Source organism: Rhinopithecus roxellana, chromosome 5, assembly GCF_007565055.1.
Source record: "Rhinopithecus roxellana isolate Shanxi Qingling chromosome 5, ASM756505v1, whole genome shotgun sequence".
Classification (NCBI taxonomy): Eukaryota; Metazoa; Chordata; class Mammalia; order Primates; family Cercopithecidae; genus Rhinopithecus; species Rhinopithecus roxellana.
This window is the reverse complement of record NC_044553.1, coordinates 42758304-42785476: the sequence shown is the minus strand read 5'-3', so window position 1 is coordinate 42785476 and position 27173 is coordinate 42758304. Positions and strand designations below refer to the sequence as shown.

Below are 27173 nucleotides of genomic sequence, written 5' to 3'. Positions count from 1 at the left end.
CTCCTTCCTTACTCATTCTATGAAGCCGGCATCATTCCAATACCAAAACCTGGCAAGGACACAATGAAAAAAAGAAAACTACAGGCCAATATCCCTGATGAACATAGATGTAAACATACTCAACAAAATACTAGCAAACAAAATTCAGTAACACATCAAAAAGTTAATTCACCATGATTAAGTAGGTTTCAGTCCTGGGGTGCAAGATTGGTTCAACATAAATCAATAAGTGTGATTCACCACATAAACAGAATTAAGCATAAAAATCATATAATCATCTTAATAAACATGAAAAAAGCTTTTGATAAAATCTAATATCCTATCATGATAAAAACTCTCAGCAAACTAGGCATCGAAGGAACATACCTCCAAATAATAAGAGCCCTCTGTGACAAACCCAGAGCCAACATCATACTGAATAGGCAGAAACTGGAAGCATTCCCCTTGAGAACTGGAACAACACAAGAATACCCACTCTCATGACTCCTATTCAACACAGTACTGGAAGTGTTAGAGCATTCAGGCAAGAGAAAGAAATAAAAGGCATCCAAATAGGAAAAGAAGCCAAACTATTTCTCTTTGCTGACAATATGATTCTATACTTACAACATGCTAAGGACTCCACCAAAAGACTATTAGAATTTATAAACAATATTAGCAAGGTTTCAGGATGCAAAATCAACATTCAAAAACCAGTACCATTTCGATATACCAGTAATATACAAGCTGAGAGCCACATCAAGAAAGCAATCCTATTTACACACAGACATATGTACACACAACCTAGGAAATATGTCTGACCATTGAGGTGAAATATCTCTACAAGGAGAACTAAAAAACACTGATAAAATAAACCATAGATGACACAAACAAATGGAAAAACATTCCATGCTCATGAATTGAAGGAATCAATATCATTAAAATAGCCACACTGCTCAAAGCAGTCTACACATTCAACACTATTTCTATCAAACTACAATGGAATTTTTCACAGAATTGGAAAAAACTGTGTCAAAATTCATATGGAACCGAAAAAGAGGCCAAATAGCCAAATCAATCCTAAGTAAAAAGAACAAAGTTGGAGGCATCACATTACTTCAAATATAAGGCTGCAGTATCAAAAACAGCATGGTACTTGTACGAAAACAGACATTTAGACCAGTAGAACAGAATAGAGAACCTAGAAATAAAGCCACATACTTGCAGCCATCTGATCTTTGACAAAATTGAGAAAAACAAGCAATGGTGAAAGGCCCAGTAAATGGTGCTGGGATAGCTGGCTAGCCATATGTAGAAGAATGAAAATGGACCCATACTTATCACCATGTACAATAATTAAGATGGATTATAGATTTAAATCTAAAGCCTCAAACTATAACAATCCTAAAATACCTAGGAAACACCATTCTGGACATCAGTCTTGTGAAAGAATATATGACGAAGTCTTGAAAGCAATTGTAACAAAAACAAAAATTGACAAGTAGGAGCTAATTAAACTAGAGAGCTTCTGCATAGCAAAAGAAACAACAGAGCAAACAGACAACCTACGGAATGGGAGAATATGTTCACAAACTGTGCATCTGACAAAGGTCTAATATCCGGAATTTATAAGGAACTTAAACCATTGAACAAGCCAAAAACAACCCCATTAAAAATGGGCAAAAGGAGTTTGAGACCAGCTTGGGCAACAAAGACCCTGTCTCTATAAAAAACAGAAATTAGCCAGGTATTGTGGCACATGCTTGTGGTCCCACATACGCAGGCAGCTGAGGCGGGAGAATCTCTTGAGCCCAGAAGTTTGAGGCTGCAGTTAGCTGTCCTCACACCCCTGCACCCAGCCTGGGTGACAGAGCCAGATACTGTCTCAAAGAAAAGAAAAAAGGTGGGCCGAAGACATGAACAGATATTTCTCAAAAGAAGCCATGTAAGTGGCCAAGAAACACGAAGCAATATTCATCATCACTAATCGTCAGAGAAATGCAAATCAAAACCACGGTAAGATACCATCTCACATCAGTCAGAATGGCTATTTTAAAAAGTCAGAATGGCCGGGCATGAGTGGCTCATGCCTGTAATCCCAGCACTTTGGGAGGCTGAGGTGGGTGGATTGCTTGAGCCCACGAGTTCGAGATCAGTCTGGACAGCATGGCAAAACCCTGTCTCTACTCAAAATACAAAATATTAGCTGGACGTGGCAGCCCACACCTGTAGTCTCAGTTACCTGGTAGGCTGAGGTGGGAGGATCACCTCACCCCAGGAAGGCAAGGCTGTAGTGAGCTATGATCATGCCACTGCACTCCATCCTGGGCAATAGAGTGAGACCTTGTCTCAAAAAACAAAACAAAAAAACATCAAAACCAGATGTTGATAAGGCCTGTGGAGAAAAGGGAATGCACATAGACTGTTGGTGAGAATATAAATTAGTCACTGTGGAAAGCAGTTTGGAGATTTCTCAAATAAATTAAAACAGAACTACTGTTCAACCCAGCTATGCCATTACTGGATATATACCCCAAAGAAAACAAATTGTTCTACTAAAAAGACACATAATTGCATGTACATAGCACCACTGTTCACAGTCACAACAACATGGAATCAACCTAGGTGCCCATCAGTGGTGGACTGGATAAAGACTATGGTGGTACATACACACCATGGAATATAAACAACCATAAAAAAGGAATGAAATCATGGTTTTGTTTTGTTTTGTTTTTTTTTTTTTTTTGGTAGCAATATGAATGCAGCTGGAGGCCGTTATCCTAAGCAAATTAACATAGGAAGAGAAAATCAAATACTGCATGTTCTCACTTGTAAGTGGGAGCTAAACATTGGTTACTCATGGACATAAAGATGGTAACAGTAGACCCTGGGGACTACTGAGGGGCAGTGCAATTAGGGGCAGGGTTTGAAAAACTGCTCAGCACCTGGGTGATAGGATCATTTCATACCCCAAACCTCAGCATCATACAATATACCCAGGTAACATACCTGCACAGGTAATCCCCGAATCAAAAATAAAAGTTGAACATAAAAGCCAGACGTGGTGGCTCACACCTGTAATCCCGGCACTTTGGGAGGCCGAGGCAGGCAGATCACGAGGTCAGGAGTTCGAGACTAGCTTGGCCAACATGGTAGAACCCCGCCTCTACTAAAAATACAAAAATTAGCTGGGCGTGGTGGCGCATGCCTATAATCCCAGCTACTCGGGAGGCTAAAGCAGGAGAATCTTTTGAACCAAGGAGTTGGAGGTTGCAGTGAGCCAAGACGTGCCACTGCACTCCAGCCTGGTGACAGAGCGAGACTCCATCTCAAGAAAAGAAAAAAAAAGGCAAAGGACATACATGGAAAAGGAAATAAATATGATCTTTTTTTTTTTTTTTTTTTGAGATGGAGTCTTGCTCTGTCACCCAGGCTGGGGCGCAATGGCGCAATCTCGGCTCACTGCAAGCACCGCCTCCCGGGTTCAAGCGATTCTCATGCCTCACCCTCCCAAGTAGCTGGAACTACAGGTGCCCGCCACCAGCCTGGCTAATTTTATTTTTAGTAGAGACAGGGTTTCAGCATATTGGTCCAGCTAGTCTCGAACTCCTGATCTGCCCGCCTCTGCCTCCCAAAGTGCTAGGATTACAGGCATGAGCCACTGTGCCTGTCCAAAATACATATGATTTTTGAATATACATTATAGAGAAATGAAAGTTTATACATGGTAAGATGTAGGGAAAAGAAAGATCAGACTGTTACTGTGACTGTGTAGAAAAGGAAGACATAAGAAACTCCATTTTGACCTGTACCCTGAACAATTGTTTTGCCCTGAGATGCTGTTAATCTGTAACTTTGCCCCAACCTTGAGCTCACAGAAACATGTATTGTATGGAAGCAAAGTTTAAGGGATCTAGGGCTGTGCAGGATGTGCCTTGTTAACAGTATGTTTACAGGCAGTATGCTGGGTAAAAGTCTTCGCCATTCTCCATTCTTGAGTAACCAGGGGCACAATGCACTGCGGAAAGCCCCAGGGACCTCTGCCCAGGAAAGCCGGGTATTGTCCAAGGTTTCTCCCCACTGAGATATTCTGAGATATGGCCTCGTGGGACGGGAAAGAAGTGACCGTCCTCCAGCCCGACACCTGTGAAGGGTCTGTTTTGGAGGACTAGTAAAAGAGGAAGGCCTCTTGTAGTTGAGATAAGAGGAAGGCCTCTGTCTCCTGTCTGCCCCTGGGAACTGAATGTTTCAGTATAAAACCCGATTGTACATTTGTTCTATTCTAGGATAGGAGAAAAACCGCCCTGTGGCGGGAGGCGAGATGTGTTGGCAGCAATGCTGCTCTGTTACTCTTTACTCCACTGAGATGTTTGGGTAGAGAAAAGCATACATCTGGCCCACGTGCACATCCAGGCATAATACCTTCCCTTGAACTTATTTGTGACGTAGATTCCGTTGCTCACATGTTTTCTTCCTGACCTTCTTCCCACTGTCACCCTGTTCTCCTGCCGCATTCCCCTTGCTGAGATAGTGAAAACAGTAATCAATAAATACTGAGGGAACTCAGAGACCGGTGCCAGTGCGGGTCTTCCGTCTTCTGAGCACCGGTCCCCTGGGCCCACTATTCTTTCTCTATACTTTGTCTCTGTGGCTTATTTCTTTTCTCAGTCTCTCATCCCACCTGACGAGAAATACCCACAGGTGTGGAGGGGCTGGCCCCCTTCAGTAAGGTAAATGAAAGTGAATGAAAATATGCCCATTTTGCATCCTCTGGTAAATCAGTGGACCTAAGCTTTGATTATCAGTGGTGGTTTATGTAGGGAAAGAATTCTAAGATGACCACCAAGATGTCCCATCCTGCTAGTGTACCTCCCTGTGTAATGCTCAGTACTGTGAATTTGATGGATTTTAATCCCTTGATTGGGCTATATCATATGGCACAGTTCACCTTGAGATAGGGAGATTAAGTGGGTGTACCTGATCTAATTACATGAACCTTCTAAGAGCAAAGGGTTCTCTATGGCTGGTTCAAGAAGAAGAAATCAGAGACTTGAAGCACAAGGATTTGATACACATTGAAAGCAGAAAGAGTCATGAATCAAGGAATGTGGGTGGTCTCTAGGAGATAAGATCTGACGGCCAGCAAGGAAAGCAGAATGTTAATCCTACAACCACAGGAAACTGAAGTTGGCTACAGACAAGAATGATGAACTTGTAAGCAGATTTCCCTCAGAGCCTCAAGACAAGAACTCACCCTACTGATACCCTGATATCCTGAGCAGAGAACCCCGCCCAATTTCTGATTTTTGAACTACAGACTGAGAGATTATAAATGGTTTTAAAATTTATTTTTAATTCAGATAAAATTCATATGATGTAAAATTCACCATTTAAACTATCTTAGAGTATACATTTCAGTGGTTTTTAGTACGGTACTAAAAAGTCACTACTTTCTTTGTTTCTGTCTTTTGCCACACTTGTGCCTTGCATGGCCCCGGGACATGCGTGGCCACCAGAACCCCTGGGCTGCAGAGCTGCTCCACGTCTCTGTTCTGGCCACTAGGAGCAGAGGAGCTCTGAGCAGTCAAAGCTTTAGAGGACTTTACCCACCACTTTCTAATTCTGTATTACTTTCCATTGCCTCAGAAAGATACCATTGTAACTCCCAATTCCCTCCCTTTCCTAGTGGGCTGGCAACTACTAATCTGTTTTTTGTCTCTAAAGATTTTCTGATTCTGGACATTTCCTATAAATGGAATCATGCAACATGTGGCTTTTTGTGTCTGGCTTCTTTTACTTAGCATAACATTTTCAGGGTTCATCCATGTTGTAGCATGTATCAATACTTCATTCCTTTTTATAGCTGAGCAATGTTTCATTGTATAGATATACCATTTTGTGTATCCATTCACTCATTGATGGACATTTGGGTTGTTTCTACTTTTTTGGCTATTACAAATAATACTGCTAAAAATGTTGTACAAGTTTTTGTGCAAAGAAATTTTCAGTTGTCTTGGATATATACCTAGGAGAGGAATTGCTGGATCATATGGTAACTTTATGTTTTACATTTTTAAGGAACTGCCAAACTTTTCCACGGTGGCTGTACCATTTTACATTCCCGCCTGCAAAGTATGAGAGTTCCAGTTTCTCCATATCTTTGCCAATGCTTGTTATTATTTGTCTTTTTGATGACAACCATCCAGTGTTATCTCATTGTGGTTTTAATTTGCATTTTTTATAATGACTATTGGTGCTGAGCATCTTTTCATGTGTTTCTTGGCCATTTGTATATATTTGGAGAAATGTCTGTCGAAACCTTTGGCTGGGTGAGGGATAAAAGACTACACGTCAGGTACGGTGTACATGACTCGGGTGATAGGTGCACCAAAATCTCAGAAATCTCCACTAAAGAATTTATTCGTGGCTGGGCGTGGTGGCTCACGTCTGTAATCCCAACACTTTGGTAGGCTGAGGCAGGCAGATCACAAGGTCAGGAGTTCGAGACCAGCCTGACTAACGTGGTGAAACCACATCTCTACTAAAAATACAAAAATTAGCTGGGCGTGGTGGCACACACCTATAATCCCAGCTACTCACGAGGCTAGGGCAGGAGAATCGCTTGAATCTGGGAGGCGGAAGTTGCAGTGAACTGAGATTGTGCCACTGCACTCCAGCTTGGGCGACAGAACGAGTCTCCCTCTCAAAAAAAAAAAAAAAAAAAAGAATTTATTCATGTAACCAACCAAACACCATATTGAAATAAAAGATACATTTGGGAAAAAAAAAAAAAAAAAAAAGAACAAAACAAAAACAAAACCTTTGGCCGCTTTTCAGTTAGGCTGTTTACTTTGAGTTGTAAGAATTATTAATATATTCTGGATACTAGACTCTTATCAGAGTCTTATTATTTTCTCCCATTGTGTAGGTTGTCTTTTCACTTTTGTGATAGTGTTCTTTGATGAAAAACTTTCACCGAAAGTTTTTAATTTTGATGAAGTGCAATTTATGTTTTTTTCTTTTGTTTCTTGTGCTTTGGTGTTATAATTAAGAAACTTGGCTAATCCAAGGTCATGATGCTCTCCCTCCGGCTCCCCCTGACAGGCCCCAGTGTGTGTTGTTCCCCGCAATGTATCCATGTGTTCTCATTGTTCCACTCCCACTTGTAAGTGAGAACATGCAGTGTTTTCTTTTTGCCTTAGTTTGCTGAGGGTAACAGCTTACAGCTCCATCCATGTCTCTGCCAAGGACATGTTCTCATTCCTTTTTTTGACTGTATAGTATTCTATGGTGTGTATATACCACATTTTCTTTATCATTGATGAGCATTTGGATTGATTCCATGTCTTTGTTGTGAATAGTGCTGCAGTGAACATATGCGTGGATTTTTTTTTTTTTTTTCTTTTGAGATGGAGTCTTGCTCTGTCGCTCAGGCTGGAGTGCAATGGCACAGTCTCAGCTTACTGCAACCTCTGCCTCCCAGGTTCAAGTGATTCTTCCACCTCAGCCTCCTGCGTAGCTGGGATTACAGGCACCCACCATTGTGCCCAGTTAATTTTTGTATTTTTGTAAAGAAAGGGCTTCACCATGTTAGGCAGGTTTGTCTTGAACTCCTGACCTCAGGTGATCCACCTGCCTCATCCTCCCAACGTGCTGGGATTACAGGCATGAGCCACCACACTCAGCCAGTGTGGATGTATTTTTATAGCAGAATGATTTATATTCCTTTGGGTCTATGTCCAGGAAAGGGATTGCTGGGTCCAATGATATTTCTGCCTCTAGATCTTTGAGGAATCACCACATTGTCTTCCACAGTGGTTGAACTAATTTATTCTCACACCAACAGTGTAAACGCGTTCCTTTCTCTCTGCAACCTCGCCAGCATCTGTTGCTTCTTGACTTTTATAATCGCCATTCTGACTGATGTGAGATGGTATCTCATTGTGGTTTTGATATGTATATCTCTAATGATCAGTGATGTTGAGCTTTTTTTCATGTTTGTTGGCTACATAAATGTCGTTTTTTGAGAAGTGTCTGTTCATGTCCTTTGCCCACTTTCTAATGGGGTTGGTTGTTTGTTTCTTGTAAATTTGTTTAAGTTCCTTGTAGACTCTGGATATTAGACCTTTGTCAGAAGGCAAAAATGTTCTCTTATTCTGTAGGTTGTCTGTTCACTCTGATGATAGTTTCTTTTGCTGCGTAGAAGCTCTGTAGTTTAGATCCCGTTTGTCAATTTTTGCATTTGTTGCAATTGCTTTTGGAGTTTTCACCATGAAATCTTTGCCCTTGCCTATGTCCTGAATGATATTGCCTAGATTTTCTTTTAGGGTTTTTATCATTTTGGGTTTACATTTAAGTCTTAATCCATCCTGAGTTAGTTTTTGTACAAGGTGTAAGGAAGGTGATATGATTTAGCTTTGTGTCCCTATGCAGATCTCATCTTGAACTGTAAACCCCAGGTATTAAGGGAGGAAGCTGGTGGGAAGCAATTGGATTATGGGGGTGGTTTCCCCCATGCTATTATTGTGATACAGGTGAGTTCTCAGGAGATCTGATGGTTTTATAAGTGTTTGGCAAGTTCCTCCTTTGCTCACTCTTCTTTCTCCTGCCACTTTGTGAAGAAGGTGCCTGCTTCCCCTTCTGCCATCCTTGTCTTGTGCCAGTTTTCAAGCAGAATGCTTCCAGCTTTTGCCCATTCAGTATGATAATTGGCTGTGGGTTTGTCATTTATGGTTATTATTATTTTGAGGTATATTTGCTCAATACCTAGTTTACTGAGTGTTCAACATGAAGTGGTGTTAAATTTTATTGAAGGCCTGTTCTGCATCTACTGAGATAATCATGTGTTTTTTGTCTTAGTTCTGTTTATGAATTATATTTATTGATTTGCCTCTGTTGAATCAAGCTTGCATTCTCAGTGAGTAAGCCAAAATGATCATGGTGGGTAAGCTTTTTGATGTGCTGCTGGATTTGGTTTGCCAGTATTTGATTGAGGGTTTTCTGCATCAATGTCCATCAGGAATATTGGCCTGAAGTTTTCTCTTTTTGCTGTGTCTCTGCTGGGTTTTGTTATCAGGATGGTGCTAGCCTCATAAAAATGAGTTAGGGAGGAGTCCCTTCTTTTCATTTCTTTAGAACAGTTTCAGTTGTACCTCTGGTAGAATTCAGCTGAAAATCTATCTGGTCCTGGGCTTCTTTAGGTTGGTAGGCTATTTATTACTGCCTCAATTTCAGAACTTGCTACTATTCTTCAATTCAGTTTCTTCCTGGTTCAGTCTTGGAAGGGCGTATGTGCCTAGGAATTTATTTATTCCAGTTTTTTTTTTTTTTTAAGTATATGTGCATAGAGGTGCTTATAATATTCTCTGATGGTTGTATTTCTGTATTGTATTTCTGTGAGATCAGTGGTGATATCCCCCTTTTCATTTTTGATTGTATCTATTTGATTCTTTTTTCTTCTTTATTAGTCTAGCTAGCAGTCTATTTTATTTTTTCAAATTACCAACCTGATTTATTTATTTTTTTAAGGGTTTTTTGTGTCTCTGTCTCCTTCAGTTCTGCTCTGATTTTGCTTATTTCTTTTCTTCTGCTAGCTTTGGGGTTTGTTTGCCCTTGGTTCTCTAGTTCTTTTAGTTGTGATATTAGCTTGTTAACTTGAGATATTTCTACCTTTTTGATGTGGGCATTTAGTGCTATAAATGTCCCTCTTAACACTGCTTTAGCTGCGTCCCAGAGATTCTGGTATGTTGTCTCTTCTCATTAGTTTCAAAGAACTTCTTGATTTCTGTGTTAATTTCATTATTTACCCAGGAGTCATTCAGGAGCACGTTGTTCAGTTTTCATGTAGTTGTGTGGTTTCAGTGAATTTCTTAGTTTTGAGTTCTAATTTGATTGTGCTGTGGTCTGAGAGACTGTTATGATTTCAGTTCTTTTGCATTTGCCAAGGAGTATTTTACTTCCGATTGTGATCAATTTTAGAGTAAGTGCCATGTGGTGATGAAAAGAATGTAAATCTTACTGTTTTTGGGTGGAAAATTCTGTATATGTCTATCAGGTCCTCTTGACCCAGAGCTGAGTACAGGTCCTGAATATCTTTGTTAATTTTCTGTCTCGATGATCTGTCTAATATTGTCAGTAAAATGTTAAAGTCTCCCAATGTTATTTTGTGGGAGTCTGAGTCTCTTTGTGGGTCCCTAAGAACTTGCTGTATGAATCCGGGTGCTCCTGTGTTGGGTGCACATGTATTTGGGATAGTTAGCTATTCTTGTTGAATTGAACTTTTTACCATTATGTAATGCCCTTTTTTGATCTCTGTTGGTTTAAAGTCTGTTTTGACAGAAACTAGTATTGCAACCCCTGCTTTTTTCTGTTTTTCATTTGCTTGATAAATTTTCCTCCATCCTTTTATTTTGAGCCTATGTGTGTCTTTGCACGTGAGATGCATCTCTCAAAGACAGCATAACGATGGGTCTTAACTCTTTATCCAGCTTGCCATTCTGTGTCTTTTAATTGGGGCATTTACTCCATTTATATTTAAGATTAATATTGTTATATGTGAATTTGATCCTGTCATCATGATGTTAGCTCGTTAATTTGCAGGCTTGTTTATATGGTTGCTTCATTGTGTCATTGGTCATGTACCTCAGTGTTTTTGTACTGGCTAGTAACAGTTTTTCCTTTCCATATTTAGTGCTTCCTTCAAGAGCTCTTGCAAGGCACCACCACCCAGTGGTGACAAATTCCCTCAGCATTTGCTTATCTGAAAACGATCTTATTCCTCTTTTGCTTAAAAGCTTAGTTTGGTTGGATATGAAATTCTTGGTTGGGAATTTTTTCTTTCAGAATGTTGAACATTGGCCCCCAATCCCTTGTGGCTTGTAGGGTTTCTGCTGAGAGGTCTACTGTTAGTCTGATTGGTTTCCCTTTGTAGGTGACCTGGCCTTTCTCTCTGGTGGCCCATAACATTTTTTTTTTTTTCATTTTGACCTCGGAGAATCTGATGATTATGTGTCTTGGTGTTGATCTCTTGTGCAGTATTTTACTGGGGTTCTCTGGATTTCTTGACTTTGAATGTTGGCCTATCTTGCTAGGTTGAGGATGTTCTCCTGGATAATATCCAGAAGTATGTTTTCCAGCTTGGTTCCATTCTCCCCCTCTTTTTCAGGGACACCAATGAGTTGTAGATTTATTCTCTACATAATTCCATATTCCTTGGAGATTTAGTTCATTCCTTTTTCTCTATTCTTGTCTGCCTCTCTTATTTCAGAATGATTATCTTTGAGCTCTGAGATTCTTTCCTTCACTTGGTCTATTCTGCTGTTGATACTTGTGATTGCATCGTGAGGTTGTCATGTTGTGTTTTTCAGCTCCATCAGGTCAGTTCAGTTATATTCCTCTTTAAACTGGCTATTCTGGTTATCAGCACCTGTATTGTTGTATCATGATTCTTAACCTTCTTTGCATTGGGTTACAGCATGCTTCTTTAGCTCAGTGAAATTCATTATTACTGACCTTCTGGCATCTACTTCTGTCAATTCAGCCAATCTCAGCCTCAGCCCAGTTCTTTTTTTTTTTTTTTTTTTTTTTTTTTTGTTGACAGAGTCTCACTCTGTTACCCAGACTGGAGTGCAGTGGTGCAATCTCAGCTCACTGCAAGCTCCACCTCCTGGGTTCATGCCATTCTCCTGCCTCAGCCTCCCCAGTAACAGGGACTACAGGTGCCCACCACCACCCCCGGATAATTTTTTTTGTATTTTTAGTAGAGACGGGGTTTCACTGTGTCAGCCAGGATGGTCTCAATCTCCTGACCTCGTAATCCACCCACCTTGGCCTCCCAAAGTGCTGAGATTACAGGCTTGAGCCACCACGCCCAGCTACCTCAGCCCTGTTCGGTGCCCTTGCTGGAGAAGTGTTGTGATCATTAGGAGGAGAAGAGGCAGTTTTTTTTTTGAGTTTTCAGCATTTTTGTGTTGATCTTTTTCATCTTTTTGGGCTTATCTACCTTTGATTTTTGAGGTTGCTGACCTTGGATGGGTTTTTTGTGGCATCTTTTTGTTGATATTGTTGTTGTCATTGCTTCTGTTTGTTTTTCTTTTAACATTCAGGCCACTCTTCTGTAGGACTGCTGCAGTTTGCTGGGGGTCTGCTCCTGACCCTAGTTGCCTCAATTTTTCCTGTACCTGGAGATATTACCAGTGAAGGCTGTGTAACAGCAAAGGTGGCAGCCTGTTCCTTCCTCTAGCAGCTCCATCTCAGGGCAGTCCTGCCTGACCTGTTGCTGGCTTGAGTGCTCCTGTAGGAGGTGTCTGGAGACTCCTGTTCAGAGGTTTCACCACTGTCTAGGGGCTGGGCACGGTAGCTCACGCCTGTAATCCCAGTACTTTGGGAGGCCGAGGTGGTTGGATCACTTGAGGTCAGGAGTTTGAGACCAGCCTGGCCAACATGGCAAAACACCATCTGTACTAGAAAAAACAAAACAAAATTAATGGTGGTGGCAAGTGGTGGTAGTGGCAAGTGCCTGTAATTCCAGCCAATCAGGAGGCTGAGGGGGGAGGATTGCTTGAGCCCAGGAGGCAGAGATTGCAGTGAGCCAAGGCCACGCCACTGCACTCCAGCCTGGGCAATGGAGTAAGACTCCTTCTCAGAAAAAAAAAAAAAAAGAAGCAGTCTGGCTGCTTTTTGATAGAGCAGGTGTGCTGCACTGGGGGAATCCTTCTTTGTCCAGACTGCCTAGACTCTTCAGAGCTAGCAGGCAGGAAACACTGAGTTGACTGAACTGCAGAGATAGCTGCTGCCGCTTTCCCCATGGGCTCCATCCTGGGGAGAGATCAGAGTTCTGCCTGTATAACCCTGCCTGGAAATTCCCACAGGGAGACCCTGCTCTGTGAGAAGGGATGGATCAGGGTCCCACTTAAGGAAGTAGTCTGGCCATGAGCTGGCACAGCAGCTGTGCTGCATTGTAGAGGACTCCCCTTTGTCCAGACTGCCTGGACTCCCCAGAGCCAGCAGGCTAGAACAGCTGAGTCAGCTGAACTGCAGAGATGGTGGCCACCCGTTTCCCAGGAACTTGCTCTGTCTCAGCCAGTCTCCAGTCTGTTGCTGCTGGCTGGCTGGAATTCCAAGTCAATGGATCTTAACTTGGGAGGTGCCATGGAAGTGCGGCCTGCAGAACAATGCTGCTTGGCTCCCTGGATTCAGCCCCCTTCCTAGGCAATGTATGGGTGGATCTCTTGCCTTGCAGCATTCTTTTTCATCTTTGCAAGGATTTCTGGGGCTGGAGTATGTAAAACCCCTGGGTCTGTGTGTGTGCCTGAGTGGCTGCTCTCCTGAGACGGTGCATGCATAGCTCTGTTTATTGGACCCAAGGCCCTGGTGGCATGGGCTCACAAAGGGATCTCCTGATCCATGAGTTGCAAAGATCCGTGGGAGAAGCATTGTTTCCTGGATGGGGTCACACAGTCACTCACTGCTTCCCTTGACTGGAGGTGGGGCCTTTTTTTTTTGCCTCTGTGCCGCTCCTGGGTGGGCAGTTGCTCTACCCCATTTTTCTTCATTCTCTGTGGGTCAAGTTATTCACTTGGTCAGTCCCAGTGTGAGAACCTGGATATTTCAGTTGAAGGTGCTTTATTCACTCACCATTTTCATTCTTCTCCCTGAGAGCCATGGACCACATGGTTTTTTTTGTTTTGTTTTTAAGACAGAGTCTTGCTCTGTTGCCCAGGCTAGAGTGCAGTGGTGAGATCTCAGCCTACTGGAACCTCTGCATCCCAGATTCAAGCAATTCTCCCCGCTTTAGGCCTCCCAAGTAGCTGGGATTATAGGTGCCTGCCATTACAGCTGGCTAATTTTTGTATTTTTAGTAGAGACGGGGTTTTGCTTTATTTGCCAGGCTGGTCTCGAACTCCTGACCTCAAGTGATCTGCCCGCCTTGGCCACCCAAAGTGTTGGGATTACCAGCGTGAGCCACTGTGCCTGGCCTGCAGCTTCTTCTAATCAGCCGTCTTGGCCCCTCCTTAGTATTAGATTTTTGTCAAATGCTTTTCTGCTTCTGTTGAAATGATCGTGTGTATTTCTTTTCATTCTATTAATATGGTATATTAAATTGATTTAATATGCTAAATCAACCTTCCATTTCTGGGAAAAATCCCACTTTGTCGTGATGTATTATCCTTTGAATATTCTGCTGCATTTGTTTTGCTAGTATTTTGTTGAGAATTTTTGCATCTGTGTTCTTTTAGATGGGGTCTTGCTTTGTTGCCCAGGATGGAGTGCACTGGCATGTTCACAGCTCACTGCAGCCTCCAACTCCTGAGCTCAAGAGATCCTCCCACCTCAGCCTCCTTAGTAGCTGGGACCACAGGCGTGTGCCACCATACCTGGCTAATTTTTTTTTAAAATTTTAATTTTAATGTAGAGATGGAATCTCACTGTGTTTTCCAGGCTGGTCTCAAACTCTTCAGCTCAAGCAATCCCCTGCCTCAGCCTCTTAAAGTGTTGGGATTATAGGCACGAGCCACCATACTCGGCCACATCTGTATTCTTAAGAGATGTTGGTTTGTAGTTTTTTTGTTTTTTTTCCCTTGTGATGTTTTTGGCTTTGGTATCAAAGTAATATTGGCCCAATAGAATGAGTTAGGAAGTGTTCCCTCTGCTTCTGTTTAAGTGGACATTGTTTTTTTGCAAGGCAAAAAACAGAAATCTGAATCTGATCAAGCCTATCGTCTAGACCAGGGATCCGCAACCCCTGAGCCATGGACTGGTGCTAGTCCATGCCCTGTTAGGAGCCAGGCCACACAGCAAGAGGTGAGTGGCTGGTGAGCGAGCATTACTGCCTGAGCTCCGCCTCCTGACAGATCAGCAGCAGCATTAGATTCTCATAGGAGGGTGAACCCTGTTGTGTACTGTGCATGCGAGGGATCGAGATTGTGCGTTCCTTATGGGAATCTAATGCCTGATGATCTGAGGTGGAACAGTTTCATTCCACAACCATCCCCACCTCCCATCCCCCACCACTGGTCCCTGGTGTCAAAAAGGTTGGGGATCACTGGTCTAGACCCAATATCAATTTGTAGGAAATAAGGAACATGTTAAACTATGTCAGTCAGCAAATATAATAAGCAAAATCCAGATATATCAAACATTCCAGGCTAGAAAACATAAGTCACACTTGCAATTGAATGTAATATAGTTTGTAATATAATTTTATATAAGGAATTAAACAGGTGTTGAAAAACCAAAAAAGTAAAAACTGAGGTAGCGTGGACAGTAACTGCAGGAAGCAACTTCCACATCTGGGACTTAGTTAACAAAGAAAAGAAGTTGGGGTTATGAGAACCTAGAGGATTAGAAGAGATAGAGCTTGGACTCAGACTTAGAGATTGAGGTGCTGCCCAGCTGGTATTAATACCTCTGAGAGAACATGTTGAAGCTGGTTTGGGAAGTGGGATGAACTACCAGTGCCAGATAGAAGGCCTATTGGGATGATAGAGATAAGAAGACTAAGCAGACAGGAGGAGCAGCAATTCCCTATCACCTCCCCTGGCCTTCAAGTATCCCTCTAGAGCTCCTGTTGGAAGACCCCAGCAAAAGAAAAATGTAGTTTGCAAAGTCCCAGTCCCAGTGTCACTAAGAGGGGTTGGAGCTAAAAGATGATAGCTTAATAATTGGAACAATAATCAATCTGGTTCTTTCACTTAATACATTGCAAGGAAAAAACAGTGATGGAGGGAAGTATATCAGTTAAAAGACATGTCAAACCAGTTGTAATCTATTGACCATATTTGGATCCCAATCTAAACAAACCATACAGATATTATGAGATATTTGGATTGGGTATGAAATAATATGAAGGATTATTGTTAATTTCTATAGTGGCTAGAATGGCATTGTACTTTTTTTCAGTTCCTAGTTTTTAGAAATACATTCTGAAATATTTACCAATAAAATGATGTCTGAAATTTTCTTCAAAGTAGTACTGGATGGAGAAAGGTGAAGGTGGTGTTGAAAACACAAGATTGAACATGAATTGATGGTTATTAGGGCTGGCTGATAGGCATATGGGGTTAATTTTATTCTTCTCTGTATGTTGTATATGTTCAGAATTCTCCATAATAAAATGTTTCTTAAAGCTGAAAAAATTCGTTTCATAAACTTTCTTTAACCTCTTAAATTGATAGTCAAGCTTTTGCTTTCCTTGATCATATACTGTTGAGAAAGCAATATTTGGAAACGTTGTTGCATTTTTAACAATATCTTTAAGAATTAAAACACATATACCTTTGATGCCATAATTCTGGTTCTAGGAACTACTTGTAAATCTCTCTGAAGGCATTTATACATGGATTTTTGTTGGAAACAACTTAAACTGTCATCAGTATGGGGGGGACTAGTTTAATGAATCATAGTGTAGTCACGCTATAGAATACTACTCAGTTATTAGAGAATAAAGAAGTTCTAAATAGAGTGATATGGAATGATCTCCAAGTAAGAAAGCATTTGTGTTCTTTCTGCCAAAAAAAAATATTATACTTGAATATATCTAGATTATCTTTGGAAAGGTAGACCAGAAACTAGTAATAGTGGTGGCCTCTGAGACAGGGAACCAGATTACTAAAGGTTTTAGAGTGAGAGAGAGACTTTGCTTTTTCACTGAAAGAATAATAAACATGGGAGCAGGGATGAATGGCTATATCTGGCTGAAACTATGGGAAAGACTTTTTTGAAAAATAAAGATAATGAAAGCTTAGTATTTCTCGTGTCTAACAAAAACAGAAAACATTAACAGGTAAATATAATAGATATTACTGTGAGATATAAAATAACTTCACTTACAAGTGGGAAATATTATCTGAATTTTTTTTTTAGGTGGTGATAGTGGACTGGATGGGTTAGGAGGACCAGGTGTACAACTAGGAAGCCCGGATAAGAAAAAACGCAAGGCAAATACACAGGTAAACTGACATTTTCTTTAATAACAGTTTTTCTTTACTAGTATGATCAGGCTGATGAGGTAAATTTAAACTTGGTCATAAGTTTTGTTTTCTGTTCAAGTGATTGTACTTTCAATCATTCATTGTACTTTCAATCAATCATTCAAGTGATGGTACTTTCTTTTTTTTGAGGTAGATTCTTGCTCTGTTGCCAGGTTGGAGTGTAGTGGGGTGATCTCGGCTCACTGCAACCTCCGCCTCCCAGGTTTAAGCAGTTCTCCTGACTCAGCCTCCCAAGTAGCTGGGATTACTAAAGGCAAGCGCCACCATGCCCAGCTAATTTTTGTATTTTTGGTAGAGACAGAGTCTCACCATGCTGGTCAGGATGGTCTCAATTTCTTCACCTTGTGATCCGCCCGCCTCAGCCTCCCAAAGTGCTAGGATTACAAGCATAATTACAACCGTGCCCGGCTGTACTTTTTTTTTGTTGTTTAAGTCTGTAACTAGTGGCTATTGTCGGACTATCGGCATAGAGTAGATCTCGCAGAAAGGAAGTGTGGGCAAATTAAAATGCTTGTTCTTAAAGAGGCTGGGTGTGGTGGCTCACACCTATAATCCCAGCACTTTGGGAGGCCAAGGTGGGTGAATTACTTGAGGCTAGGAGTTTGAGACCAGACTGGCCAACATGGGGAAAGCCCCTCTCTACTAAAAATATAAAATTAGCCAGGTGTGGTGGCACACTCCTATAATCCCAGCTATTCGGGAGGCTGAGGCATGAGAATTGCTTGAACCTGGAAGGTAGAGGTTGCAGTGAGCTGAGATCGCACCACTGCCCTCCAGCCTTGGTGACAGCGTCAGACTCTGTCGCAAAAAAAATTAAAATTAAAATGCTTGTTCTTAAATCTAATGTAAAAGTTTTTCAAGGGCATGAATGCCTGTAGTTCTATTAAAAGATTTAAAAATATATAGTAACAATTTTAACCTGAAGTAATTGTTCAACTATAATAGTAATTTAGTATTATGTGCATATCACGAAGCAATCATGATGGAGGCCTTTGTTATAACTTTCGATTATAACAAGCAATTATACATACAGGCTCTTATGGCTTTATTCTTTATAAATTTGAAGCAGTCTTTTTATGATAAAGGCTACTAGTAAGTTTGTGTGTACAGATTACTGATCTTTTGATCATTTTGACCACCATCTGTTAAACTTGCAGTGTGACTAAAACTGGCAGTTTATTTTTTCAGTCTGGGGCCCAGAGCTTAATGTTTTGGGAATACTTTAATTGTATCTCCCTGAAGTTAAGCTAGGGGAAAAACTTAGATTCTGATTGTTGTTATTAAATTTTGTGACTATTTGGTGTATGAAAGGTGTTTTAGGTTAGACTACTTTAGTATTTAAGTGAAAGATTCCAGAGTTATAGGTAAGCATATTAAATGAAAATTAGGATAATGAAGTTTCTTTTGAAAGTTAAATACTTTTGGGGTTTGAAGTTACAATGGATTTGAGCTCAGAAAATCATACCTTATTTTCTTTCATAAATGAAATAAACCTAAATATTTTTGTCAGCAAGTATAATTAAATGTAAACATTAGTCATAACTGAAAGGTCAAGTGAAGATAATAAATGTTTGTAACAACACTGCAAGAGAAATTTGACTAATACTGGGTTCACAGGTATTAAGGTAACAGGACAATTTTAATAACATATTTGATCAAAAACATGTATTTTACTTTACATTCTCATTTCAGGGACCTTCTTTTCCTCCATTGTCTGAGTATGCTCCACCACCGAATCCAAACTCTGACCATCTAGTGGCTGCTAATCCATTTGATGACAACTATAATACTATTTCCTATAAACCACTACCTTCGTCAAATCCATATCTTGGCCCTGGTTATCCTGGCTTTGGAGGCTATAGTACATTCAGAATGCCACCTCACGTTCCCCCAAGAATGTCTTCCCCATACTGTGGTCCTTACTCACTCAGGAACCAGCCACACCCATTTCCTCAGAATCCTCTGGGCATGGGTTTTAATCGACCTCATGCTTTTACTTTTGGGCCACATGATAATTCAAGTTTCGGTAACCCATCTTATAATAATGCACTAAGTCAGAATGTCAACATGCCTAATCAACATTTTAGACAAAGTCCTGCTGAAAATTTCAGTCAGATTCCTCCACAGAACGCTAGCCAAGTTTCTAACCCTGATTTGGCATCTAATTTTGTTCCTGGAAATAATTCAAATTTTACTTCTCCATTAGAATCTAATCATTCTTTTATTCCTCCCCCAAACACTTTTGGTCAAGCAAAAGCACCTCCCCCAAAACAAGACTTTACTCAAGGAGCAACCAAAAACACTAATCAAAATTCCTCTGCTCATCCACCTCACTTGAATATGGATGACACAGTGAATCAGAGTAATATTGAATTAAAAAATGTTAATCGAAACAATGCAGTAAATCAAGAGAACAGCCGTTCAAGTAGCACTGAAGCCACAAACAATAACCATGCAAATGGAACGCAGAATAAGCCACGACAACCAAGAGGTGCAGCAGATGCCTGCACCACTGAAAAAAGCAATAAATCTTCTCTTCACCCAAACCGTCATGGCCATTCATCTTCCGACCCAGTGTATCCTTGTGGAATTTGTACAAACGAGGTGAACGATGATCAGGATGCCATCTTATGTGAGGCCTCTTGTCAGAAATGGTTTCATCGGATCTGTACTGGAATGACTGAAACAGCTTATGGCCTCTTAACTGCAGAAGCATCTGCAGTATGGGGCTGTGATACCTGTATGGCTGACAAGGATGTCCAGTTAATGCGTACTAGAGACACTTTCGGTCCATCTGCAGTGGGCAGTGATGCTTAATCATAGGCATTAACTAAAGTGGGTTTATTTTCCTGTGTATTGTGAAAGTTCATTGGCACAGGATTTTAATGTTTTACATTATTTTTTTAAATGCATACACAAAAACATTATTTACTTAGTTTTTATTAATCACTCATACTAGAGCAAATTTTTTATTGTCTTTGCTTGCTGTCTTAAATGAGAATAATGTATATGGGGGTGCTTTAGAAGCATTTATAAATAAATGTTAGTTGTTGTTATTTATCACAAACATAAAAGCCTCTTGAAACTTCAAAATAATATATAATAAATGTAGGCAAGTTTTAACTTTTGAAAGTTAGAATCATTGAAATACGTGTATTTCAGTGCTCAACTTTGGTTGTACCATATTAAAGATTTAGTTCAAAAAGTTTATCAAGGATCCACTTAACACGTCTTCACAACATAATATATGTAACTGTAACATGGGGGAAAGCATACATTTTTATGGATTAAAAAAATAATAGTATGACACCAGATTCCTCCTCCACTAGGGTCTTTGGAATTAATGAGTTTCATATTTTCAAGTGAGTTTTCAGGATATCTGTTTGTACAGATACAAGACAGATCTTAGCATATAGTAAATTCTCAGTAAGTATTGTTGATTAACTTGTGGATGGTACCACATGAAATTGCTAATATTAGATCAGTTGAAAATTGACTGCAATTAGTAGTTGGCGTAACGTATGTCCCAGTTGTGCTATTTAGAATTATGATAGTATTATGCTCCTACTTTTCTTTGATATCGAGTTGTTTTGTTATTGTTTATTGTTTTCCAGAGGAATACTGTAGTATCCACAGAAGAATTGTGAATACTTTTTGTATAATTTTGAACTGGGATATATTGCAAATGAGGAAGGTAGAAACATCCATTTGGCCTTAGAGGGCTCTGCTAGTAAAAGAACTACTCAGTGGTGGTTTGAAAAATCTTGTTCTAGGGATCTAAATTTCAAAAATGAACCTTAGGGGAGATCAAAATCCATTTTAAACAAAGATCAATTAAGAGCCAAAGTGAAATCTAACTCGCAAACAACAATTTGAAGCCTTGCAGAAGACTTAAGGAGCTCCCACTGTGACTGGGGGAAAGTATAAAAATGGACCTGAGAGTACCCTCTTGAGGGATGATCAAGAATGGAGACAGTTGGAGGTGTGCTCATTAAGATTCAAAACAGCAGAAATCCATTTTTTGGAGCAGTTTCTAACCTGTGGCCAAAAAAAAAAAAGTATAGTGTCTGACAACTAATGACAATTTATACAATCGTTGGAGGCTGGTAAAGCTCCCTAATATGTTGCCACCATTATCATTGCAACCAAAAACAATTCTGAAGATTGTGTGGTGATCTACGAAGGAAATAAATAATTACTATTATTTAAACCCAAGTGAAACAATGATGGCAGCAGCATATTGTCAAGAAATTTAAATTATGCATGAAAAATGTGATTTAAAAACAATGTCCTTTGGGTAACACACAGGAATCTACACTTTTAAGACAAGGACTCGACCTCACATGTCAGAAGCTACTAAAGCAAAAGTTAAGTGACTTGGGCTATGAAATTTTGTCATGTCCATTTTAGTCACTGGATCTTTATTCCATGGACTACTGTCTTTATCATTTGGAGCTTTTTCTAAGAAACAATGCATTCCCCAATTGAGATGAAGTAACTGGAAGATGTGAACGATTTATACAGCCTAACAAATGATGAATTTTATAAAAGTTAAACCTTTAATATTCTGTTGGAAGAAAACTGTTCATGCTCCTGATGCATATTTTGATTGAATAAAACTTATTTTTTTAAATACAGTGTTTTAATTTTGACCTACAAAAACAGCAATTTCATATGGTACAAGGTAGTATAAGGTTTTCTCCATTTACCCTTGACTAGTTAGAGATGAGTACAAAATATTTTCAGTAGTTGTAAAATATTTATCTTTACAATTTTGGGAAACAAAATGATATAAACTATACTTCTAGGTACTCCTTTGTGTGAAAACTTTACGAGTTGAAGCAGGTTAAAATGCAGTATTTTGGGCTGACAGACATTTGATGGTGTTCACTAGCATACTTGAAGATCTCATCTTACTTGGAGTTTTTGTTATACATACTTCTCTAAATGTTTAAGAACCTGGTTATGTTGCTCCTGAAAGTTTAATGAGTGCTGATTTTTAATAAATGATGCACTGCATGCTATATGCCTAGTTGTAGCATCAGATCATGATTTGTTATTACCCTGAATAGAGCTAGATATTTTGAGTAGGACTTTCCAGTGTTCTCAGGAGTTAACACTTTACACGGTAGTACTTGAGTTGTGATCATTACTAAAATCGATTATGCAGTTTCTTAAACCCTTTATTTCTTTAAGTTTCAGTAGTTAACTGTTTTTGTGAAAATGAAATAACCTCTCCCAAGCTAGTCTAACAGTATTTGTTATGCAATATAATTCATTTTCTATTTCCATATAGTTGTTTTTAAAAACCTACAAACAGGTGAATTTTTATTCAGGTGTTTAGGTCTTCAAACCACCTTACTTAAATAAGAATCTGTAAATATTCAGAAGAAAAACTCATGGTTCATTCTGACAGTGAATCATAGCTAAGCTGTAATCATGCTGATGAATAGTGTGCATGTGTTTGAAATAATTTTCTTGCTAGTTCTACATTTGTCTCTACGTAATGCTAAGTCAAAAGTTATATAGATGCTTTTGGATGGAAAAAGTGATGAAATATAAGAAAGCCAGATGATAATTTGTCTGAAGAAGGCTATTATACAAACTGAAATGGCTTCTTAGGACAAATGATAAGCTGCCTTCAATTTTAAAAATACGCAGTGATGGAAAAAAACACAAGTGGAATTGTACCTTTTTTATCCCTTTCCTTCACTGAAAGTCCTCATCTTACACACACACACACACACTCACACACTCTCTGACATCCTTGAGTTTTGCTGAAGTTCAACCTGGCTAACTATGAGCATCTAGGTTTACTCACCAAAGCCAGGTTATTGACAGAAAGGTGTTTTTTTGTTTTTGTTTTGTTTTGTCTTGTTTTTTTTGAGCCATCTTGCACTGTCGCCCAGGCTGGAGTGCAGTGATGAGATGTCGGCTCACTGCAACATCTGCCTCCCTGGTTCAAACGATTCTTCTGCCTCCGCCTCCTGAGTAGCTAGGATTACAGTTGCTCACCATCACACCCGGCTAATTTTTATATTTTTAGTAGAGACGGGGTTTACTATGTTGACCAGGCTGATCACAAACTCCTGACCTCAAGTGATCTGTCCTCCTCAGCCTCCCAAAGTGCTAGGATTACAGGCGTGAGCCACCAGGCCGGCCAGACAGAAATATTTTAAAAGCATCAGTTCCTTTCTCAGAACTTGATTTGCTCATGCACTAGAGAATTTCTGGTCCACATGCTTCTAGGTGTTCCTCGACTCACTAATACTGAAACAGCTTAGCTTGTGAAAGATAAATTGTTCTTCAGATAGAGTGCTTAGAATTAGATTTGTGATCAGTGTTTTCCTTTTGTGTGAAATACTTTAGAGTACTGCTATTACGATTCTTGTTATTCAAATTAGAAGGTTATATACATAAAACTGAAGATTTTCTTATACTAGTACTTATTCTTCATAAACACAGTGTGAAGAAATCTAGTTTTTTGGTGGTTTGTTTTAGATTCCAAACTCTGCCTAGTGGCAGAAAAACCTCTTAATAGTATGGGTCATCATGAACTCTGCCAACTTTAATCCAAATAAGTATCAAGAGTCTTCATTCAATATTCTTTCAGACTTGTTTGTCTTGAACAAATTAGACTTTTAGCACTTATTGTTCAATGTACTATAGTAATTGTATTTAATAGTAAGAAAATATATAAGCAATGATTTTTTAAAAGGGAGTTGTCAAGAGTTTTGGATTTCTTTCTGCAGTGCATAGAGTTTTCATATGCATGAACATTCGTGCTGTTTTATATTTTTTTCAATTAAAAAAAATTTAAAAGCATCCAGGCTCCCAAAGTTCATTTGTAAATAGTGGCTTGGAACTCTACGCAATAGGGAAGCTCCTAAAGGCTCATTTAGACCATAATCTAGTTAGTATCATGCTGAGCTCTCAGTTTTCTTTAGGAAACCAATCAATCAATGTAGGAGGGAGAAAGAAGCAGAGGTCTTGTCTTTTTCCTGATGTGATTAGGAGGTTAAGTTCTTTGGTATGGGTTTCTTTGCATTTGCCCCCTTACCATGCTAAACCCTGGTGAAATGTATAAGCAGGCTTGGCTTTTCCTCTCCTGGATGCTCTGTGCTTCAACATTTTATATCTTTCCTCCCATCAGAAATCCTGTGTCTTTGTGTGGCAGTAGTTGGCTAGACTTTAAGAGAAAAGCATTTTCTACTAAGGTATGAATGCAGATAGTGGGAAAAGTGCCATTAAATTTCTTTTTTAAAAAAGGATGTTTATTAAGAATGAATCTTTAATATCTAACATTTCAGACAATATGACCACATTTCAGATACCATGGGAAGCAGTACGTTTAGTGAATTAGCTGGTACTGTCTGAGGGTACATCCAGTTTCCTTTAGGTTGTTGTGACTTTGCACAGCTTCCTCTCCTCTAATTCTGAACTTAGAGATTTTCTTCTCATTTCTAATTTTTAGTAACTTACTGTTCTATCCAGTAGAGCATTATAAAAGTCAAATCTGCATCTTCCAACTTGTGGTACAGTGATGGGAATTTGGAAGCACCCCTGGAGCAAAGAGACTAGGGATAGCATTAGCATCTCCCAGGACAAGTGGTGTAGGGGAAATGAAGGAAAGACCGTGGCCATATATACACCAGGTGTTAATATATCAGAGGCTGCCTGTATTTAATTTAAAACTTTTGATGAAACTCAATGAATAAGCATCTTTTTCAATAATACATTACTTGCAATTATATTAAAACTTACTCTAAGTACCTGTACCTTTCTTGTTCTGTAGGTGTGTAGATGATGTTGCTTGTTTGTCAAAATATTATCTTTTATAAAAGAAAGTCCTGCTTCTTATCATGATGTATGTGACTTAAATGATTGTTTCATATTAAAACTATTTCTTCCTTATGTACTGTTTACATATACCTCTTTTTGGGATATTAGTTCAGTACTTTTATACAAATCTGAGTGTGTTCCACATTGGTGACATGTATTTTTGCAGTAACTTTTTGTTTTGTTCTTAGAGCATGTCTAAAGTAACACATGCACTAGTGCTGTGGTCTGTGGCAAAATTACTGTAATTCAAATTGGAAAAAAAAATGTTTCCAGACTTTGTCCAACATTTATTCCTATGGCAAAGGAAATTACTATGTAATACTAATTATTTCTTATGCTGGTATGTTTTAAGCTACTCTATGAAGTATGTGAAACATCAATATTTATGGATTAATAGATGGCCTGATGTCTTTCAAATGGGAGAGGAGTAAATTTTAGTGTTACCAACTCATGACACTTGTAATACAATAACTCTTAAAATTTTTATTTTCCACTTACAGGTATAATTTACTAAGTAATTACCTTAAATGGCAGTGCATGTTAGGATTTTTTAGCCCATACTACTAAAATTATGTAGTCACTTTGAACTTATGCTGATATTTCCCAGCCAAAAAAGACATCATTCACTCCCTCATAACCAAAATAAGTAGCACTGTAATGTTTATCTTCATTTATTAAGACATAATGAAGATATCATAAGACTCCTCTAATTTACCTGGAATTTTTAACCATTGATTCAAGGACTTGAATGCTGTTTACTTTGTACTACCTGATGAAAGGATTTGGTAATAAAGGTTATAATCAAGATTTTAAAGAAAAATGTTCCATCTTGAAGGCAAATTTTTAAGCTTTTTATTTTAGAGGTGTTTACTTAAGAATAGTAATTTAAAAGCATTCTTGTTTTGTCATTAAGACAAGTACCCAAAAGAATTGTAATAAGTAATACTTGGCCAATGCAAATTTGTATATTTGAAATTACACATTTGAAAGAAAAAAATGATTGCTTGTGAGTGCTTAAACTGCATCTCTTTTTAAAAATTCAAATTCTAGACATACCAGTTTAAATTATCCTGAATAAGGTTTTACTATATCAGTGTTGTATATTACAAAATGTCTACCTATGTTATGTTAATGATATCTCTATACTGCATCATATTTGGCATGGTTATGGTATATTTTGTACTTTTGATTGTCGACTGTTGATAGGATTGATATAGCAATAAATCTGATTCAGTCCTAATATTTTTTAAAATGCTAGGTACCATACTGTATCATAATCCTATTACATTTGACTTGAATGCCCCAAATTTTCATAGTTCTATATTTTATGTTAAAAATTTAGTATTACATGTTAGGGATTTATTTTTGTCTGCTATTTTCACATACATTCTTTTAGAACTGGATCTGTTTCTATTTAGATCATAGAAGTCTAAAGAAGTATTATTAATTCACGAACTGCTTTGTGGAAAAATTTAAATAAAGTATGAAATGACTAGATTACCCCAAATTGTTTATTTTTTTATGTGGTTAATGACCAGGTTACAGTTTTCAGACAAATAAAATTGGCTTGATAACTGATTGAATATAGTAGATAATGGGAAGTTTGACTCTGTAAGGGCCTCCAAGTGTTAAACAAATACATTCTCAATTCTGAATTACTTCATAGGAACTACTGAAATAACGGTAAGCCAGACTCCTTTTTCTTTTTGAGATACTTAACACAATTTGCCTCTTCTGATTCCAATCCCTTCTTCCCCCAAAACTATGCTAGAATTTAAAATTGGAGGAGTTTAATTTGTCATCTGCATTTTAGTTTTTTATTCTGTAGATAAGTAATAAGACAAGTAGGTGTTCTGCTGTCAAGACAGTCCATGTTACTGCTGGCCATTCTTTTCAGGGATAATGCTTAATGTCATTTGTGCATTGTATAAAGAATGTTGTTTATCAGTATATAGACCTACTATTAGTAGAAATGGTGTATGGCAGGCTTTCTTGAATAATATGTATTGTAAGTTTGTTTCCTATAGTGTTATTATGCTTCAGATTCTTTTAAATAAAGCTAGTTTTTAAAGAGAAAAATAACTTTTTTAAGCGTTTGACTTTCATCAGGACAAGTAGGTATAAGAATCTTGGCTTTGGGTGGGAGATGTCCAATATCACATCAAGCAGGGAATAGCCTACAGTTTATCAGTGTAATTTTATACTGAAGAGAGAACCAGTATTTTTAGTCATATATATTTTTATTTTTGCTGTGTATATATATTGCTGTATATTTATTTTTTCTGTGAAGTCTATCCAGAAAACGGAGTCCTGGATTTCCTTAAGAAATTATGAGCATGACATATCTACTTTGATTTTAAC

At 38.8% G+C, this 27173-nt stretch overlaps 1 protein-coding gene across 1 annotated transcript in view; it reads left to right on the top strand.

Moving 5' to 3' along the window:
• PYGO1 (pygopus family PHD finger 1) overlaps positions 1–26891 on the top strand; it is a 46210-nt gene extending 19319 nt beyond the window's left edge. The window contains exons 2-3 of the mRNA XM_030929674.1: positions 16843–16928; positions 18663–26891. Coding sequence (XP_030785534.1) covers positions 16843–16928; positions 18663–19787 — 1211 coding nt within the window. The 3' untranslated portion in view covers positions 19788–26891. The remainder of the gene's footprint in view (positions 1–16842; positions 16929–18662) is intronic.
• The last annotated feature ends 282 nt before the right edge of the window (positions 26892–27173 follow it).